This window comes from Mus caroli, unplaced genomic scaffold (assembly GCF_978045245.1).
Source record: "Mus caroli unplaced genomic scaffold, Mus_caroli_1 scaffold_9, whole genome shotgun sequence".
NCBI lineage: Eukaryota > Metazoa > Chordata > Mammalia > Rodentia > Muridae > Mus > Mus caroli.
Window position 1 is genome coordinate 82053436 of NW_028227264.1, and position 21210 is coordinate 82074645.

Sequence of the window (21210 nt, forward strand, 5' to 3'; positions counted from 1 at the left end):
AGATGCATCTAGCATCTAGGCTAGTGTTTGTCCATCTCCAAAGTAGACAACAGTTTATGGAAATCTTTGTAGTCTACCAAGAGCTTCCCCTTACAGATAGATTAGTGAGCTGAGGCCCAAACATTGGTGGCCTCCAATCTTAGGTTTTCCAGTTCCAATCAGCCCTACTCCTCATCACAGGAATTGACAAGAAAGACAATTGAAAAGAAAGAATGTCGTTTTGTGTAAGGCACAATATTTATTTATCATTATTATAATTATCATTTTAGTTTTTCACGACGGAGTTTCTCAGTGTAGTATTGCCTGTCCTGAAACTCGCTCTATAAATCAGGCCAGCATCGAACTTAGTTCTGCCTGCCACTGTCTCTGCAAAATGCTGGGTCGCCCAGCCAAGACACGCAGTTGTGTGTGTGTTTTTATTTTAATTTAATTAACTTTACCTCCCGATCACAGCCACCCCCCAACCCCCTCCACCCAGTCCCACGCTTACAAATCCTGCCCCCTTCTCTTCTCAGAGAAGAGGAAGCCCCACTTGGGTAAAACCCGACTCTGGGACATCTAGTCTCAGCAAGTCTAGGCACATCCTTTCCCACCGAGGAAACACGCAGTCCTCTTCCCCCAGTCCGCGCTGGGTCCACGGGCAAGGAACAGAGACCTAGACAGCCCGTTCCACGGACACCAAGCTGCACATTTGCTACAAACGTGTAGAGGGTCTAGGTCCAGCTCCTGAAAGCTCCCTGGTTGGTAGCTCAGGCTCTGTGAGCCCCAAGACAGGTAGCTTTTAATCCGCACAAAATTTGGGGTGAAAAGACATGAATTTGCCACCACGCATAATACATCCTAAAGGCCACCCTTAACCGACACCGTCAAGGAAACTTAGAGCCCACAAAAGCTGACGTCAGCCGGGCGCTCCCCATCCTCTCCGAGCTCCCCGTTTCCCGAAAGGCTAAGCGGCGGCCCGGGCGCCCCGAAAAGGACACGCCATTGGCCTGGCCAGCATCACGTGACGGCGAGGCTGCCGGTCTCCTCGGAGGGGGACGGAAGTGCGCTGGGGACTCGCCGCGGTGATGTAGCAGCGTGGGAGGGGCCGAGGCCAGCGCCGTCCATCCACCGGCCGCCCCGATCCTGTGGTGAGTCCGCGCGCCGAGCGGCAGAGCGGACGCCCGTGGGCTCGGCAGGAGTGGCCGTACCCTCGGCGGCGCCGCCATGGACGCAGAGGCGGCGCGCAGGTAACGCGGGCGCTCGCGGCTGGGGTCGATCAGGGCCGCGGCCGGCACAAAGGCCGGCTTGCGCGTGCGCGGTGGAGACCTCCCCGCTCCCCACACGCCCCCCCTCCTCCCCCCCGCGGTCCGCGCACGTCCTCTGCCTCCGGTACCCGCGAGCTTTAAAAGGTGGTGTGTGCCCGGCCGCAGCCTCCGCCCGCGCGGTTCTTCTTCACCCTCCGTCACCGTGGACTGTAAAGACCGAGCGGGTGCCCCTGTGGCCGCGCTTGCTGCCGGGTCCTTCTCTTCCCCGCGGGATAGATACTATTGCTGTGGAGTGTGTATAACACGCTAAGAAGTCAATCTTTAGATGTCTTTCATTCTGGGATGGTCTTTAAAACTGTCCCTTAGTGGTGATGGGGATGTCAGGGCGGGCCTGCCAAAGTATAGGTTTGGGGATTTAGACTCTTCGCAGAAAGCTAAGAAAAACAAAATGGCAAGGTCTCCGCAGGTAAAAGGAATAGAGATTTAGGTATTATGCCTGCCTGGCGAAGAATTAGCTTGCCTCTAAGTGGCAAATGGACATTGAACTTAGGCAGGGGATTCTGTCTTCAGCCCGCCTTCCCACTCGACGGCTGTATTATTGTACATCTTTGAGCAAATTGACGGGGGCCAATGGCAGTCCATGGGAATTGAAATGAAAGTTTGGTTTACCACTCAAAGATCCAAGGGACACTGCAGAAGGGTCTCTACTCACAGGCAGGTAGACCTATCTTAAAGTCTTCACCAACTACAGGGTGCCAGGGGCCTGCTGGTGAAAGTGGGAAATACACCGGCCCAACTTTCAGAGGGGTTTGTAGAACTGATAGGTTGAACTGGAGTCTACATAAATACATGCTGAATGGATGCAATAGTGAATCATTAACAAAAAAGAGGCACAATCTTACATGTGTGTGTGGTCTGTCTCTCTCTCTAACCCAATACTAAATAGTGTGTGTGTGAGACCTTGATGTCATACTACTGAAATGATGTTAAAATGAACCTAGATTTTTATTATTATTTGGGAGGGTGTGGTTGGGGATTGAGCCCAGAGCCTCCAGTGTGCTAAGTAAGCACCTTACCACCGAGTCATGTCCCTCAGCCATCTTCTTACTCATTATTTTGAAAGGTCTTGCTGTGTTGCCTTGGCTACCCTTGGCTTCACTCTGTAGCTCCGGTGGACCTTAAATTCATGAGCCTCATGCCTCAGCCTCTCAGATGGCTGGGGTTATGAGCCTTACCTACCAGGCCCAGCAGGAACTGGACATTCTGATTAGTCCTAAAGTCTTCCTGCACTCTGCATGTAGGAGCTAACGCACTGGTAAGTGTGCATTCTCCATGTAGCATCGTCAGCAGCAGATGTGTATGTGGTGTTCCTTCACGGGTCCACACTGCCAGCTCCCTGGAGCTGTGTGTGTTGCAGTAAATATTATTTGGGGGTTTCTACCTCACCTCAGATCATTTAGTTCCCAAATATAAGACACAACGTTCTTTCGATTTTATAATAGGCTTAAAAGCACTAGAGCTGGGCAGATATCGGCCCTGCATGCTAGTTTGTCTGCTTCCCTGTCAGTAGCCCCGAGACATCACGTGCCATGTTTTGTTTGGGCTGATCCTGCTGCATCAGGCCAGCCATCGGGGCCATGTGCTAAGATCCACCTACCCTATTAGGGACTTTTTTCTTCTTTCACCTCTCTCTGGTGGTCCTTCCTGAGACCCCCAAGCCCAGGAACCTTCGCTCCGCCCCCTCTCTTCTACACAGCCCAGGCTGTAGGCATCTTTATTAACCAATAGGGGAAAGGAGGGTAGGGCTACACAACAAAAGCTGATACATGTGAAGATCTCATCCCTGAGATGGGAGGGAGAGGGACAACCAGAACTCAGTATGTAGCATTTGATAGAGAGCCAAACCAGACCAATCCCCTGTGCAGCGTTCAGCTTGTTTAGCACTGGTCATTGTTTGTGGGTATTCAGTAGGATGTATCCTGGTTCAAATGAGATGCTCAAAGGTGTTTTGAAACAGCACTCTAGACCCTTAAAATAGTATAAAATAACTTGAAATTAAAGAAGTTTCTTAGTGTTTCTAGAGAAAGCTTTAAAGATTTAAAACAGCAGATCAGAATTGTATTAGGTAGACATTTTGGGTTTTTTTTTTTAGCTTTGAGACAGTCTTGCTATTGTAGACCCAAGCAAGCCTCAAACTCATAGGTGTCCTCCTTCCTCTGCTTCTGTGCCAGGATTACAGGCATACAGCATGGCAACTTTCCACAGACCTCTAATCCGCTGTGTGTGTATTGAGAGACCACAAGCAGCTGTAGGAAGCAGTTCTGGGCACAGGAGGTCGGTAGGAGTGGGTAGGATGGGTCTCCGAGAGAAGAAAGCAGCATCTTGCAGGATGAAGCAGCATGGAGCAGGTGATACCAGCAGATACGGGAAGAAAAGAGAATGGACACTTCTGTGTAGCTCCGGAGCCATTACGTTACACAGAGATGACAGGTGTGGGGCCTGTGGAGTTTCTCGCTGTCTTGGAATCACCTAGACATGGAATCAACTTGACTTGGGATCACCTAGTAGACACACCTCCAGATCTGTCCTGAGGGTGTTTCCAGAGAAGTTTAACTGAGGAGGCCTGCCCCAAGTGTGGTGGTACTGTCAGTGGTCAGTAGTCCACCCCCCTTTGCAGACCTCTGCTCAGTAAAGCTGGGAGTTGGACTGCACTGCCCAGGAGAGTGTCAGGATGAGTCAGAGCGAAGCAACCCTACGAAGCCTGTTGGGTGGGGATGAGGGACAGTAAGCACGGATGATTATTATTTTACCTCTAACGTCTTACATGCGCTCATGAGTGAAAGGAGGGGCTAGGGGTGGCAGAGCCCATGTGCCACTACGTGAGTCACAGGAAAATTTTCTCAAGTTTGTTTTCTTCTTCCACCTTGTGGGTTTCAGATCAGGCTCAAGTCCCCAGGCTTGGTGGCAAGCACCTTTACCTGATCAACCATGTCACTGGCCCAGGCATAGAGACAGTGGGGGTGGGGGGATAACAGGCTTAGTTTAAAAGAATAGTATCTACCTGACTCAGCCAGCTTCGCAAGGGGGAAAGGCCACAGATGCTACCAGTGGCTATATATAAAGTCTGTGCCTTTCTCCTGCTTTGCTCAAGGGAATATAGTTTGCAGCAAGGTTTAAAGACTTAAGTGAAGGGCTGGTAAGATGGCTCAGCGGTTAAGAGCACTGATTGCTCGTCCAGAGGTCATGAGTTCAAATCCCAGCAACCACATGGTGGCTCACAACCATCCGTAATGAAAAACAAATTAAACAAAAAACAAAACAACAACAACAACAATAAAAAAAAAAACCTATGGACCAGAGTGAGCAGGGCCAGAGCAAGAGGGAGAAAGGGAAGGGAGAAAAACTGGAAAAGATACTTCCCATTGCTGTGAAGACACCATGACCAACTCTTATAAAAAGGAAACATTTAATTAGGGGCTTTGCTTACAGTTTCCGAGGGTTAATCCATCGGCATCGTAGCAAGAGCAGACAAACGAGGCACTAGAGCAGCAGCTGAAAGCATTGCACATCCTGATCTGAGGACCACAGGCAGAGGGGGCGGGGCTGGGGTGGGCCACCTCCAGATCCTTCCCAAAGAGTTTTCATCGAGTACGGATATTTGAGCCTGTGTGGTTCATTCTCATTACACCACAGATCTGCTTTCTTTATTCCTCCAAAGGATTCCCCTTGTCAGTGAAATCAGAAGTGATTGTATAAAGTGTGTTGTTTAGATCTCGGGACATGAGAGCAGTGTGTGTTATGCAGTTAAACTCGGGGCATGGTCATCAAGGCCTGATTAAGCTTAGTTTGTAGGGTTTGTTTTAAGATCTTATTTGTTTTATATATGTGAGTACTCTGTTGCTGTCTTCAGACACCAGAAGAGGGCATCAGATTCCATTACAGATGGTTGTGAGCCACCATGTGGTTGCTGGGAATTGAACTCAGGACCTTTGGAAGAGCAGTCAGTGCTCTTAACCCCTGAGCCATCTCTCCAGCCCCTAGTTTGTAGTTTTTAGTATTCTTGCTTGCTGTGAGCCTTTAGACAGATGGGCAGTCTCTATAGGGAATTGGGATGATTGTGAGTTGTGTTAACATTTCTGACTCTCAACCAGATATGGCATAAAAGGCTTCCCCTTCTCGTGTCCTGCAGCCTCCACAAAGGGGGAAGGAAAGAGCCTGCTAAGCACCGCATTCCCCTTTTTCCCATGGTCAACACATGGACCACGTGGCTCACGCTGCCTAGCCTTCCCTAGCACAGTGGGCTGTATTCTGAACTGAGTGTGGGAACGAGGTCTTCTCTTAGGTTGCTTTTTTTTTTTTCAGGTATTGCCATACCAACCAGGAAAGGAATGAGTACAGGGCCTGCTCAGATCTGAGCAGATTTAGTGCTGCTTAATGTAGAGGCTGCTAAATCTAATTCTGCATTATCACAGCGAGGGAGGGGAGACTGGAAGTGGGGGTGATGACTCAGTGGTCCTTGTTGCTGCGTGCTTGCGTGTGTGCGACATAGTTTTTAAATCTTTTGAGCAGGGGGCTGGAAAGATGGTTCAACCGTCAAGAGCACTGCCTGTTCTTGCAGAGGGCATGAGTTCCCCATCACCCACAGGTTTGCTCACAACTACCTGTAACTCCAGTTATGGGGCCCTGACTTCCCTTGGTACTCCACAGATCCTACATGCATGTCATGCACATAACACATGCAGACAAGCACAGGTACACACAAATCATTTGAAATGAAAAAAAAAGAAGGAATTGAAACAACTTGAAGCAAGTTTGTGTCACTTGCAGATTTAACTAGTATTCAACAACAGAAAATTAGGTTATCTAAAATTCTGGTTTTCTAGTATTCAAACTTATGAAGGTTTCTATGTACATGTTTGGCTTGCACCCACATAAGAGATATCCACTAGGAAGCTAGTCCCACGATGCTAACTTTAATTCACATGGCCAAGTATGATCATACATGCTTATAACCCCAACCCTTGAGAAATAGAGCCAGGAAGAACAGGAGTTCAAGGTCACCTTGACTATGTAGCGATGAGACCAGCTTGAACTACGTGAGACAGAGTTTCACTGTAGAGCCCTGGCTGTCCTAGAACTCACTCTGTAGACCAGGCTGGCCTTGAACTCAGAAATCCATCTGCCTCTGCCTCCCAAGTGCTGGGATTAAAAGCATGTACCACCACTGCTCGGCACAAAAATATTTTAAGTATACTTTTTCTGTATTTTTTTCAAACTACCAATGAACTTTTAGTAGCTGCATAGTATTTTCTCATGTTGCTGCAAGATACTCTATTGAGCCATTCTCTAACATGAGAACTGTATTTAAAGAAGCACAAGTTTGGGAGTGGAGAGAAGGCTTAACAGTTGCCAAGGGCCTGGATTTGATTCCTAGCACCCACATGGAGGCTCACAACTATGGCTGAGTCCAGGTGTAGAGGCCCGGGCACCCTTTTCTGACCTCCACAGGCACTGCATGTGCATGCTACACACACACACACACACACACACACACACACACACACACACACACATACATAGATACATAAAATTAACTTTTCAAATAATTGCTCTTTTGGAGTGTTGTTCGTTTGTTTTCAAGAAAGAAAACTTCAAAGGAAGAATGAATATTCTTCCTTACTGGTGCCTGACCTTCTCTTCAGCAACCCTTCTTGAAGCAAAAGTGTCTGTCCGCTGGGATAGTACCCCTGTTCATTGTCTTTGAGCATACAGCACCCTAAGCTAGCCTCTCATAGTTTCTTATCCTGTGTCCCCAGTGTGACCTGTGCTGAGGAATTGAAGAGGGAACTTCAGGCAATACTGTGCAAGAGCCCTTTCCAGGGCTAAGACGAAAGGATAGACTATCCAGAGACTACCCCACCCGGGGATCCATCCCATAATCAGCCACCAAACCCAGACACTATTGCATATGCCAGAAAGATTTTGCTGAAGGGACCCTGTTATAGCTGTCTCTTATGAGGCAATGCCAGTGCCTGGCAAATACAGAAGTGGATGCTCACAGTCATCTAATGGATGGAACACAGGGCCCCCAATGGAGAAGCTAGAGAAAGCACCCAAGGAGCTGAAGGGGTCTGCAACCCTATAGGTGGAACAATAATATGAACTAACCAGTACCCCAGAGCTCGTATCTCTAGCTGCATATGTAGCAGAAGATGGCCTAGTCGGCCATCACTGTGAAGAGAGGCCCCTTGATATTGCAAACTTTATATACCCCAGTACAGGGGAATGCCAGGGCCAAGAAGCGGGAATGGGTGGGTAGGGGGAGCAGGGTGGAGGGAGGGTATAGTGAACTTTCGGGATAGCATTTGAAATGTATATAAAGAAAATATCTAATAAAAATAAATAAATAAAAAATAAAGGGGGGCCCTTTCCAGGGCCTCTCTGAAAGCTCAGGATTCAAAGCAGGAGCAGAGAAGCCATGATAAACATACAGAGTATTTCTTGTTCGTTACATCATACATGCTCATGGGCAGAAAGTCTCAAGGCGCATGTGGCTGTTAGTATCATGTTCTTGAATGGGCTAAGCTAGGGAAAGGCTTTCCTCCCTGGGGAGTGAACAGTCTAAGGGAGCAGAGTTCACACAATAAGGCAGTGTGGGAAAATCTATTGTGTGCCATTTAAGGTTATCAAAGATGTTCTTTAGTTTATGTAAACTTTGTGTTTGTTTGTTTTGTTTTGTTTTCTCAAGACAGGGTTTCTCTGTTTAGCTCTGACTGTCCTGGAACTCACTCTGTAGACCAGGCTGGCCTGGACTCAGAGATTTCACCTGCCTAGGTGCTGAGTGTGCCACTGCTGGCCAGCAGTTGTTACCTTTTGACTTGGCCATTTTACTGAGATAACTCTTATTACAGAAGTGGCTTGTTTGATCTTAGCTTTTTTATTTATGTGTGTTTGAGTGTGTAGGGGAGTGGGTTCATCATCTCTATCAAAGTGCACACATAGTCCAGAAGAGGGTGTCCAGTCCCCAGGAGCAGGAGTCACAGGAGATTAAGAGCTGCCTGGTGTGGGTGCTGGAAAGTGAACCTGGATCCTCTACAAGCAGTGAGTTCTCTGAGCCACTGTGCCATCTCTCCAGCTCTGACCTACAAAACACACATACACACACACAGAGAGAGAGAGAGAGAGAGAGAGAGAGAGCTGCCAAGTAGAGTATCTTGCCATGGGAAGCATGACTTCTCTCTCCAAGAAGTAAATTCCTTTTCACTTTACTTCTGAGTGCATTCTACATGTATTGTCATCATTTGATGCTGTAGTGTATCCTGCTGTAGAGGATCCTTCTGTAGTGTACTGCTGTAGTGTATCCTGCTGTAGTGTACTGCTGTAGTGTATCCTGATGTAGTAGACACTGCTGTAGTGTATCCCCCTGTAGAGTATCCTGCTATAGTAGACACTGCTGTAGTGTCCTATGTCTGTGTTCCTTGCTTTTGTGCTGACAGAAGCAGCTTGAAACATTGCTTTTAGGCCACTATAGAAAGGCTTTTGGAAATTGCTTCCTTTGAAGGCTTAGGGTTTGGAGTGGATTTACGTTGGTTGATTGCTTTCTGTGTTTTGAGTCAGGGTCTCTCTGTAGCTGGGCTGGAAGACCTGCATGCTTTGCTTTTAATGGAGTCATGCTCAGAAGAGAATTTTGTTTGTTTTGTAGGTTGAACAGATATTTACAAAATAATCCAGTTCTTCTGTCTGTCTGTCTATAAAGTAGTAAGCAACAAAACAACTAAGACAAAGGGCTAACAATAACAAAAAAGCCAAATTTAATGAATATATTTTTTAAAGAATCACACAAAGAAACCAAAGAAAAGCTAAGTTACACTATTCGGATAGGGAAATTCTTGTGCCAAGATGGGATTAGTGCATGTGGGGATTTATTTATTTACTTATTTATTTCATGTATGTGAGTACACTGCAGCTGTCTTCAAACACACCAGAAGAGGGCATCAGATCCTCATTATAGATGGTTGTGAGCCACCATGTGATTGCTAGGAATTGAACTCAGGACCTTTGGAAGAGCAGTCAGTGCTCTCAACCACTGAGCCATCTCTCCAACCCATGATTTTTTTAATTCGTATGGATTGATAGTCCTCCAAGACTATCAACTTGAAAGTTCCTGTGATCTCATCTCAGAGAAAGTACAGGTAAGTTGTGGTGGTGGTGGTGGCATATCTGGCCACTGAACAGTAAGAGCTAAAGTGTGTGTGTGTGTGTGTACTTGGTAAAGTCAGGGAAGTATTCTATTCGTAGAGAATAGACCTTCCTTATCTCCTGTTACCTGAGTAATGACTATGATCTGGCTATAAACAATTTGGATTCGGAAGAGTCTTTGGTCATTTAACTCACCCTTGGGTAACTTTTATTGTGGTAACATAAATTGTACCTAATTGTTCTTTCAGCTATTCTCTGGAGCAAGTTCAAGCTTTGTATTCATTTCCATTTCAACAAATGATGGCAGAAGTTCCTAACATGGCAGTCACGACTGGACAGCAGGTGCCAGCAGTAGCTCCTAACATGACAACCGTGACTGAACAGCAGGTGCCCGCAGACGCTCCTGCCCAGGAACCTGCACCAGGTAGTTCTTACATGGTCTCCCTTGAATGTCTCCGCCTCCAGCAGAGCAATCAGTGAACACATGAGCGCTGCAGCAGGCACAGGATGAGTGACCAGAGACCTCACAGCATTGGCATTTAACTTGGTCCAGGCGCTCAGAGGCAGCAGAGCAGTAACACAGGAGCTCCAAAAGTCACCCTGTGAACAACAAAGGGGGGGGGGGCAGTGCCAGCTGAGAAGGAGTTGAGGCATGGCCCCAAACCTCTGAGTATCATGGAGCAGAGGAGAAGGTGGGGATGGGAGCAGATGAGGCAGGGAGGTTTATGTGGACCCTAAGGAGTGCACACTGCTATTCCCAGAGCAGTAGGGAACTGTTGAGAGAGTGGGAGCCAAGGAGTGACTCACATGGACGGGCATTTAAAAGTACGTCTGGAGGGTCTAAGTGGGAAGATATGAGGAAGACTAGAGGGTGTGGAGAAAGAGTTGGAAAGTACTCTAGAGGTGCAATTCCTTGGCTACAGTACATGGATTTCTTTTCTTTTTTAAGATTTATTTATTTATTTTATTTATATGAGTACATTGCAGCTGTCTTCAGACACACCAGAAGAGGGCATCAGATCCCGTTATTGATGGTTGTGAGCCACCATGTGGTTGCTGGGAAGAACAAGCCAGTGTTCTTAACTGCTGAGCCATCTCTCCAGCTCGATGTACTTCACATAGATGCTGAGAGAGAAAGAGAAAGTGAAAAGTACCAGTTGTAGCCCCTTCCATTATTATAATGACAGACTTGATGCTGAGTAACATTTTTCTTTTGGAGTAAGTTTTTTTTAAAGGTGTGTGTGTGTTTGTTTGTTTATTCTGTTAATTTTTATGTGTGTGGGTATTTTATTTGCAAGTCTGTGAACCACTTCCATGTCTGGTACCTTCTGAGACCAGAAGACAGTGTGGGACCTCTTGGAACTGAAGTCACAGAAGGTTGTGAGCTGCCAAGTGATGCCAGGAATCAAAACAGGTCCTCTGTGAGAGCAGCCAGTGCTCTTAACCACTGAACCATGTCTCCAGCCCTGAGAAGGGGTTTTGTGCACAGTTCTGAAGGTTTAGGGGCGTGACCTCACCATTTGCTCCACCCTGAGAAAGGTCTCATGGCAGATGGTACCACAGTGGCAGAGGTTCATGTGAGAGAGAATCACATCACCAGAGAGGAAGCCACAGAGACCAGGAGCTGATATTCCCTTCTAAGGGCATTTCCCCAGTTAACCTAAGGACCCCTTACTCGGCTTCACCTCTTAACAGTTCCACATCTCCCAACAAAGCTGCTGTGGGACTAAGCATCAAACATAGGAACCTTTGGTGGGCAGACTCAAACATTATCCAAAGCACTCATAGATTTCTGACATGCAGTTGGTTGCACGAAGTGCCTCACAGATGAGGAATAGGAAGGGAAGCCACATAGACTGAGGTGTGTGGATAGCAGTAACAGCATTTATGTGAGGAATGTGCTCTTAGTTGCCTTATAATTCCAGGGCCACACCTAACTTATTGGCTGGGGCTGTCTCCAGCCTCTCTTCTCCTGTGTTTGCAGACACTGAGGACTAGGGATCTCCAGCTGCTAGTCTGTGGTGGTGGAACCCTGGAAAGGAGTGACTGAAGCAGCCTTCCAGGCTTGGCTGAGAAAATACATAATAGAATGGGGCCAGAGCAAACAGGAAGGCATCCAGAGAGTCAAAGATGAGGGAACACTGGTTTCCCGTTGAATAACTGAGTCTGTTTCTCAGCCAAGAGTGCTTTGTGCCTCAGGAGACATTACCATTGTCAAGAGACACTTTGGACTGTCAGGACTGACATTTGTTGGATAGAAATGGTGGGTGGTGGCTCACACACTCTGTAATGTGCAGAGTGGGTATCAACACACATAGTTCAGCCTTTATGTCAGTCATGTGAAGGTCCTGAGAACACAGCTCTGTTCTTACCTTTGAGCAATGCTGCCAGCCCCAAGAGAGCTTGCCTTCAGCACTTTCCAGTCACTCTGAATATGTGGAGCAGTCTGTGCCTCATGACTTCTAAAACAAGCCATAAGCCACCTGTGCCTACCAGTAGGAAGTGAGTTAAAAACCTTCCCCTTTGAGGGCAGAATCTTAGTATAATAGTTCAGGGTGACCTTCTTTACCTACCTCCTGAGTGCTTGTACTAAAGAGATGTGGACCACCTTGTCTGGCCTTGTTCAAAAATGTGTTTACGTAACGATTTATGTACTTAGAATACCTATAAAGTGTTATATAGATCCCTGGGGAACCAAGAACCCAAGTGAGGCTGTGTAGAAGATCAGTCTGTGACCATCAGATGTGCCTAGGTGGGGAGAGGGATAGGAGGGGAAGCTGCAGAGGAGACAGAAATTCGAGGACATACGTGGGCGGGATAGGGTAGCATGGGTGTTTATAGCATGACTGCTGTGGAGTTGCCTGCGGTTTCTATGTTTTCTGCCACCACATTCTGGGAATCGCTGTTTCAGAAGCTCCAAAGAGAAGGAAAAGGAAACCCAGAGCAGCAGAGCCCCAGGAACCAGTGGAGACCAAAAAACCTGCTACGTCAAAGAAATCCGGCAAGTCCACAAAATCAAAAGAAAAGCAAGAGAAAATCACAGACGCGTTTAAAGTGAAAAGGAAAGTGGACCGTTTCAACGGCGTCTCTGAGGCTGAGCTTCTGACCAAGACGCTTCCTGACATTTTGACCTTCAATCTGGATATTGTGATCGTAAGGCTTTTGTCCTTGTTTGCCGATAGATAGCCCAGAGGATTAGCTCTACTTGGCAGTGGTTCTTACAAATAGCACTCTCCTGAAAAGAGGGGTTTCGTTTGTTTTAGGGTTTTTAGAGACAGGGTTTCTCTGTAGCCATGGCTGTCCTAAAACTCGCTCTGTAGACCAGGCTGGCCTCAAATTTAGCAATCCAACTGCCTCTGCCTCCCTAGTACTGGAATTAAAGGCTGCACTGCCACTGCCTGGCTGTTTCTTTTCTTGAGTTTCCTTTCCTTTTTTGGTAGAGAACTTTATTTTTTTAAGGAAAAACACAAATAATTTAATATAGTACATAGTAGGGGGTGGGGTAGTAACAGAACAGCCTGCCGTTTATATGAATTTTGCATATGGAACAATGGAATATTTGCTGAGTTTTTAAAAACAAAAGTGTTCAATTACTTTGTTTTCTAGATTGGCATTAACCCGGGATTAATGGCTGCCTATAAAGGACATCACTACCCTGGGCCTGGAAATCACTTCTGTAAGTGTCGACTTTTTCAAAGTCACTTTGAGTGAGGTAGCTTTATTAGTAGGATTAATGGGCTGACTTTACATTGACAAGAATTATATGAATAAGCTACACGTGTTGCATGTTTCTCTGAGTGTGGACAGGAAGGGTCTGTCACTGCACGTTGGTATTAGTGGAGAGTTGGGGGCATGGAAAGTACTTCCTGGAGGTTGTGGAGCTGGGTATCAGAGCCGACTCTGAAGATGCTAAGCATGTATTCTACAACTGGGCTAACCTCTGTGCTTGCTCAAAGGGTTTCAAGATTTTCTTCTTTTTTGAGGTGGTGGGGTGTTTTGAGACAGAGTCTCTCTATGTAGTCCTGGCTATTCAGGAACTCCTATGGCTATTCAGGAACCAGACTGGCTTGAACTTAGAGACACCTGCCTTCCTTTGCCTCCCACGTGCTAGGATTAAAGACATGTACTACCACCTGGCCTTAATTTTTTTTTGAATGAGTGTGTGTGTGTGTGTGTGTGTGTGTACACTCCATAGATATAGTAACAATAACATTTTGCTGTGGCAGTGTAGACAAAAGTATTGATGTTCCCAGATTTTTGTCAGTGTTACTTTCTTGGAGAGATAAAAAGTATTGATTATGGATCTGGAGAGGTGGCTCAGAGGTTAAGAGCATTGACTGCTCTTTCAGAGCACCCAGATTTGATTCCAAACTATCCCAAGATAGTGTGGCTCACAACTGTCTGTAGTTACAGTTCTAGAGGACCCAGTTCCCTCTTTTGGTATCAACCCCACCTTGTTCTGGTTGGTTTTGGTTTATTTATTTATTTATTTATTTTTGTCACTATGATACAAGCTCAGAGTACTTTGGCAAGAGGGAAACTCAACCAAGAAAGTGCCACCACTACATTGGGCCCTGGGGCGCTTACTTGATTAGTGGTTGCTATGGGAAGGTCCAGCTCACTGTAGGTGATCACACCTCTGGGCAGGTGGCCCTGAGTTGTATAAGAAAGCAGGCTGAGCAAGCCAGTAAGGAACACCCTCCATGGCCTCTGCATCACTTCCTGCCTCCAGGGTCCTGCCTTGAGTGCCTGCCCTGACTTCCTTCAGTGATGGAGGGTGACCTGAGAGATGTAAGTTGAAATAAACCCATTCCTTCCCAAATCGCATTTAGTCATGGTCTTTATCACAGCAATACAAACCCTAACTAAGACACACCCATACACATAAAATAGCTGAAAAAGTTCCTTAAAGAAATTCATTGATTGTTGGGTATTGGTTACGTGTAAAATGCTTGGGTCTGAGACATTCTCGAAAGACAGTTTCTATAGAAGGAGAGGGCAGCAAAGGCTCATTCTTTGCCTAGTGAGCTTTAAAACCAGGTTCTACTACTGCATTGCTCTACACATGCAAGTTGTCCATACAGAGAGATCCTTTTCCCGCTGCCTACTGGGGCGGTGTGTGTCCTCAGACAGTACTGCTTGTCCGAGAGTCAGATTGCAGGTGTTTAGGCTAAGTAATAATAATGTGCTTTTGAAATGAGCAACATATCATGCCCATTATTTTACAATTCTGAGAAAGTGTCTCTGTTTCCTCTACCCTCAAGGGGTTTGAGTTTAGTCAGGGTGAGGGGAGTCTTAAGGGCAAAGTGGTGGTGTTATCAATTATTAGGTAAGAACTCAGTTTGAAGCTGTGTGTGCAATGAAGGTAATAGTTTCTTGTAGGAAAAGTATGATTAAAGTCGGAGAGAAATTAGCATTGGTATTCAATCTGCTGTCATTGTTCAATATGGTATTTGTTGTAGGTTACTAATTTTTAAGAATTTTTTTTAAGTCGTTTATTTCCCTCCAGTTTTAGCAACATGATGTAAACTACTCCATCAGTGGTTTTGGGTTTTTCTTGGTTTTGTTTTTGTTGTTCAATAAAAGCCTTTCACTTTGCATGGGAGAAACCAAGCCCTCTTTCACAGGGAAGTGTCTGTTCATGTCCGGGCTGAGTGAGGTGCAGCTGAATCACATGGATGACCACACCTTACCCGGGAAGTACGGCATTGGATTCACCAACATGGTGGAACGGACGACGCCGGGCAGCAAGGATCTGTCTAGGTAGCTATAGAACATGAGATTTATGGTGCTGTGGGCACCTCATGCCCGATCCAAAAGTGCGTGTAACGTGTGGAGAGCCACCTGACGGCGCTCACTGCAAACACTGCTCTGTTTCTATCCTCACCACCTCCCCATTCACTTCTAGTAAAGAGTTCCGGGAAGGAGGGCGCATCCTGGTGCAGAAACTGCAGAAATACCAGCCACGAATAGCGGTGTTTAATGGAAAATGTAAGAATTACTTTTACATTTTTGTCTTCTCTCTATGCTCATGACAAGGGCAGTGTTAAATATATTTGTGTTTTACTTTAGGTATTTATGAAATTTTCAGTAAAGAAGTTTTTGGAGTAAAGGTTAAGAACTTGGAATTTGGGCTTCAACCCCACAAGATCCCAGACACAGAAACTGTAAGTCTCCCGAGTGCATCTATCTGTAAGCTGCCCAGGGGCTTCTAGCCGACTGTCCTTCCCATCTGTCCCAGACAGTGTTATTTTTGTCCTAAGAGAATCCACCTGTTTTATTAAATAATTACCGGCTTAGACTTTCAGATGTAGTTAGAATTTTATTTAAAAAGTATTTGTCAGCTAAATGTCAGAGGAACTGGCTTGTACTACATTCAGAATACCATCATTGGTTACTTACAAATTCAGACATACATATGTATCTAACGTATACATTGGTATTCACACCGGTAAAGTTACCTACTTCATTTGTATATTTAACCCCAGCTTAATTTTAGAGCTGAACACGTTAGACCAGCAGCCAGCCAGCCTGTTTGGTACTATCACATAATCAGAGGTATCGGGGACAGCTCTGAAGCTTAGACCAGCAGCCAGCCAGCCTGTTAGGTGCTGTCACATAATCAGAGGTGTCAGGACAGCTCTGAAGCTTTCTCACTTGCCTTCTCGTTTTTTTTTTAAACATTTCACTTATTCAGTTATTTATTTTTATGCATATGGATGTTTTGCTTAATGTATATAACTGTATATATCTGTATACAACCACATGGCCCATGGATGCCAGAAGAGGGTATCTAATTTCGTGGGACTGGAGTTATAGACAGTTGTGAGCCACCATGGGTGCTGGGGAATTGAACCCTGGGCCTTCTGCAAGAGCAGCCAGAGCTCTTACCACTAAGTTATCTGTCTAGCCCTGTATAGTGATTTTCAAACTAATTTCCACAAAGTATTTACAAACGTTTGTTTCTGATTTTGTTCACTTTTTTTTTTTTAAAGTAAAGCATAGGGGTTTGTGTATCTTGTTTTGTTTTTTTGTTTGTTTTTTTTGGGGGGGTGGAGATCAAACTTGCATGTTAGGCAATACTCTACCACTTCAGCACTTGCTCAGCTGTCTTTCTTATAGAATTCAGGCTCTGGGCCTGGAGAGAGGGCTTTGTGCTTACAGCCAGAGGAACTGAGTTCAATTCCTAGCACTCTCATGGCAGCTCACCCTGTCTGTCACTCCAGTCCCAGGGATTCTGGGACCTTCACACAGATAGATATTCATCCACACAAAACACCAGTGCACATACAAATCAATAAATCTTTAAAAACGACATTTAGCAAACAAACAAGCGCATCAAACTAAGGATGGTAGTACTCAACAGTTAGCTGGGCTCTCAAATATTAGCAGTTATGGAAATGCCTTGTGGGACCAGCAGGATGTCTTAGTGGGTTAAGACATTTTCTGCCAAGCCTGACAACCCCAGTTCAATCCCCAGACCCATACTGTGGAAGGAGAGAACTGACTCCCACAAGTTCTCCTCCTCCCACTGGTACACATACCACATGCCACGCCCCTCAAAACTAACTAAGAAAGAGCCTCACAGACAAGGCCTCAGGCTAGTTAGACCTGGGTGACTCTATTGAAGTTCCTTCTTCAAAAATGAGTCCAAATCTGGGTCAGTTGACAGTCAAGAGGTAACTATGGCAACAGTGGCAGTTCTCTAGGCAGCCCTGCATCTATCTTCCACTTTGTATTCTACGAAGTTATTGATGTTGCTAGTGATTTAGCTGGAAGTGAAAACAATTTACTTTCTTCTTTTTATTCTCATTTGTGTGGGAGAGGGAGAGAGAGGCAGGCAGGGGCCTCACTGTGTGCATTCGATAAGGCTGCCCTCAAACCTATCTGCCTCTGCTAGGATTAAAGGTATGTGCCATTACCCCTAGCCAGTCTACTGTGGATCGTTTTAATTAAAGAATATCTTGAAAATGTGCTATTATAAAAACATGCTAACACCCACACATCTGCATTAATCAGTTTCTAAAAATCCTATAATCAAAAATAGAAAATAATTATAATATATGATGAGGCAGTCTCAAAACAAAATAATCTTAATATATGAAAGGAAACCAACTTAAAAATTGCCATAAGTATATTAATCTCCTCACTTATATGTATAGAACAAGAAATGATTTCTGCTCTTTGAAGGACAGTTTGTCATCAGTCGGCATGATAAATGCAAACGTCTTTCCCTGCTGCCATTTACTTCTGGTATTTCATCCAGCTTCTAGGGACATTTCTAGATTAATTATGGACAAGGCTTTGTCCATAGTTTATGAGAAAAGAACTCAAAGCCAGCTACACTTGGGGATCTTAAATGCAGCTTCTTTGATTTACGTATAAGCATCAAGTAATTAAGCCAAATAAAGTTCACTTTTTCTAACTGCAATGTGAGTAGATTCAGTCAGCTGCTAACATCTCTGAAACCTTGATCCCAGCTGTGCTACGTCATGCCGTCGTCCAGCGCCAGATGTGCTCAGTTTCCCCGGGCCCAGGACAAAGTTCATTACTACATTAAGCTGAAGGACTTGAGAGACCAGCTGAAAGGCATTGAACGCAACTCGGACATTCAGGAAGTGCAGTATACATTTGACCTGCAGCTTGCGCAAGGTTTGTTACCATCCCCTTCCCTCCTCAGCTTCCTGTGTGTACAGAACAGAACGAAGTCGCAGATTTAAAGCAGGAAGAAAGAAGATGGCACTGTAGCCAATCGCTATGATAACAGGAGCATCTCTCGGCCTAAAGCTGGGTGCAGTGGACTTTTCCAGTCTTCACAAGCTAATTTAGTGTAACGTGAAGGGCAATGGCAGATGGGGCTAGAGAGGTGCCAGTGCTTGAGAGCACTGCTGCTCTTGCAGAAGACCAGGGTTTGGTTCCCAGAATCGCTCCAGGCAACTTACAGGCACCTGTAATTCCAGTTCCAGGGCACCCATCAGGCACCTGCATGCAGCCTCACACACTTATGAATAAAAAATAACATATCTTAAAAAGGAAAATAACAATAGCAAATTCTATGACTCGGCTGTATTTGCACAGAAATACAGCTTTTATACAACATCAGTTTCAGTCCTCTTTTTCCCTCCCCACAGAGGACGCAAAGAAGATGGCAGTTAAGGAAGAAAAGTATGATCCAGGCTATGAGGCAGCGTACGGCGGCGCCTATGGGGAAAACCCATGTAATGGTGAACCTTGTGGCATTGCTTCAAATGGGCTAAGTATGTTTCCTCCAGATTCGTCCTTTCAGAGGACTGGGCTGATGGGAATAACAGAAAGAAAGAGTGATTGTTGACGATTTAGAGTACTAATATGTAATGTAATTAAGTAACTAAAGCTTCTCACGTGTGTTGGGCTTTTTACTTATTTTTTTTTATTTTATTTATTTATTTTGGTTTTTCGAGACAGGGTTTCTCTGTGTAGCCCTGGCTGTCCTGGAACTCACTCTGTAGACCAGGCTGGCCTCGAACTCAGAAATCCTCCTGCTTCTGCCTCCCAAGTGCTGGGATTAAAGGCGTGCTTAAGTCGGCTTGTAAACCAATCAACTTGTGTTTCCCTCCTTGAGTGGCAAATGATGATTTGTTGGTCCTCGATCTGAAAATCTCGTAATAATTCATCATTGTTTTTAAAAGCTCAGTATTTTAATAATTCTCTGATGCACTTTTAAAATCTCCTAATTAGATCAGTTTAAATTTGACAGTGAACTAAGACTTTTTTTTTCCCTTCCCAGCAGCCCACAGTGCGGAGCCGAGAGGAGAAGCAGCCCCCGGCGATGTTCCGAATGGGCAGTGGATGGCACAGTCGTTTGCAGAGCAGATCCCTTCTTTTAATAATTGTGGGACCCGAGAGCAGGAAGAAGAGAGCCACGCTTAGGAAGGGTGCCTCTCAGCTCGGGCTCAGGGCTGCAGTTCTAATGCAGACCTCAGGACGGAGAACCTCAGTGTGCTAACTGAGGGGCTTTAGTGTTAATGGTCCTTTACGCTAGTGGTGTAATTATATATGGAGCAGTTATATGGTAGAGTCAACTGTATGAATCTGTGTAGTTTGGAAAGGAAAAATAGGGTGTTTTGTACTTGAGTTTTGTATTTTAACTACCCATCATTCCAGCTTTTTATATACTATATTTCATTTATGAAGAAACTGGTTTTCTCTGAGGAGTCACTTCGATCTATAATTTTAAAAAAGCAACAGTCAGAATATTTATAGTTGATTCTTCACTGTGCATACCTATATATGCCCTTATCCCTTTAAATGCCTAAGTAGGGCATACTAGTAAGAATCAAGCTGGTGAAAGGCAGATGTGCCTGTCTCTGTTGGAAGCAGACTAGCCCTCCGTGGACTCGAAGCTGGAGGTGGACTCAGAACCCTCTGGGTTGCAGTCACGCGCAGACCCCTTACTCTCCCAGTAGTGTGTGTGGCTGTTGCTTGGTAATAGAAACCTGATGGGGCCTGAGCCCTGCCGATGGCCTCTGCCTCTTGTGGCTCCTGAGAAGGCAGTAGAACCTGGACAGTTGCCACCCCTCTGTTTTACTGAATCCCCCGTCAGTGTTCATCACTGTTGTGATTTTTATCCCGACTTGGAAAGCGCTAAGAAATGAACTTTCCAGTTAGCCACGCGCTGCTGCAGGTGTTTGATAACCCTGTTTAAACTGGTGCTGTGTACATGGGATGTACTGATACAGAACTTTCTTCTAGGGAAAGCTAATCATTTGTCAATGATGTAAAAATTATTGTCACTACTGTTGATTACTGTGGACTAAGTGAACCTCGTGAAAGAGCTGATTGGAATTTGTACCTTTGTGGCTGCTCATGCATTTTCCATGGTGCTACAGACAGCCTGCCAGGGCTGGTGGCTAGGAAACGTGCGTGTTCAGCGATGCCTAGCGCTCTCACTTCTGAGCACTCTGACTTGGTGCACACCCCTGGTGCATGCTGGTTTGGCAGTATGAAATGCCCACAAGGGTTTTGTATCTCACAGAGGTTATGTAGCCTGTTCTGTGAATAATGAGGAAAGCAGTTTCTTGGTAGAAATTTTAACATGCCTTTAGCTGTGGCAGTGATGGGCTTTCTTTTTCCTTCGGTCTGGGTCAGGTTGTGCACAAGTCATGTTATTTGGAAGGTGCACTGCACTGCTGTTTACATGGGCATTTTATGCGGGTGCTTTGAAGTGCCTTGCATCAGGGATTAGGATCAATTGAATTATTTTTTTCATGGGACTATGTAAAGCATGTAGTATTGCCTTGGTATGTAATGTAGCTTTACCATGGAGAAATACCTTTAAATTATGACTCTGGAGAGCAGCCATGAGGACCTCTGTACTTCCTGGTGCTTTTCCTTAACATGGTGGGTGAGTAACGAGTGCGGGGCACCCTGTACATGACAGGGTGGAGTGTTCTCATTAAATAATACTGAGATTTTAAACATGCGCAAGTCTGAGCGTTTTTACAATAAACATTAAGAATGGCTATGCTTAGTATACAGGTTTTTCTCTAGCAGGATTTAATGGTATTCCTCCCCACTGCAAACCTGAGGATGGGTTACTTTCTCTTACATGTCACATGACAAAATCACAAAAGCTTGAAGAGTTTATTTTTACAGATTCTACATTTTTTAATTTATAATTTTGTAAAAGACAAAACTAGCAACCTGTTTTTAAGAAGGAAAACCCTGCAGCCAGGTGTGGTGGCCCAGGCCTTCAGTTCCAGTACTTAGGAGGCAGAAACATGCG

The 21210-nt window shown here is 45.4% G+C and overlaps 1 protein-coding gene across 3 annotated transcripts; it reads left to right on the forward strand.

Annotated features, from left to right (window-relative positions):
* The first annotated feature begins 885 nt into the window (after positions 1 to 885).
* Tdg (thymine DNA glycosylase) lies at positions 886 to 20907 on the forward strand. Of its 3 annotated transcripts, none has more exons than XM_085843053.1 (10): positions 920 to 1229; positions 9695 to 9870; positions 12358 to 12599; positions 13053 to 13122; positions 15074 to 15209; positions 15355 to 15437; positions 15519 to 15613; positions 17927 to 18098; positions 18578 to 18703; positions 19213 to 20907. In XM_085843053.1, the coding sequence occupies exons 1-10, from the start codon at positions 1207 to 1209 to the stop codon at positions 19353 to 19355; spliced, it is 1266 nt and encodes a 421-aa protein (XP_085699179.1). In that variant the 5' UTR covers positions 920 to 1206; the 3' UTR covers positions 19356 to 20907. The 3 variants fall into 3 exon arrangements, with proteins under 3 accessions (XP_085699181.1, XP_085699179.1, XP_085699180.1); XM_085843054.1 differs by having other exon boundaries at positions 921 to 1130; XM_085843055.1 differs by lacking the exons at positions 17927 to 18098; positions 19213 to 20907 and having other exon boundaries at positions 886 to 1229.
* The last annotated feature ends 303 nt before the right edge of the window (positions 20908 to 21210 follow it).

Bases quoted from the DNA above. Each gene is read 5' to 3' on its own strand.
- Tdg (XM_085843053.1), top strand. From the start codon at position 1,207: ATGGACGCAGAGGCGGCGCGCAG. The intron at 15,210-15,354 runs GTAGCTATAGAA...ATTCACTTCTAG, and splicing joins GGCAGCAAGGATCTGTCTAG to TAAAGAGTTCCGGGAAGGAG. The intron at 15,438-15,518 runs GTAAGAATTACT...GTTTTACTTTAG, and splicing joins AGCGGTGTTTAATGGAAAAT to GTATTTATGAAATTTTCAGT.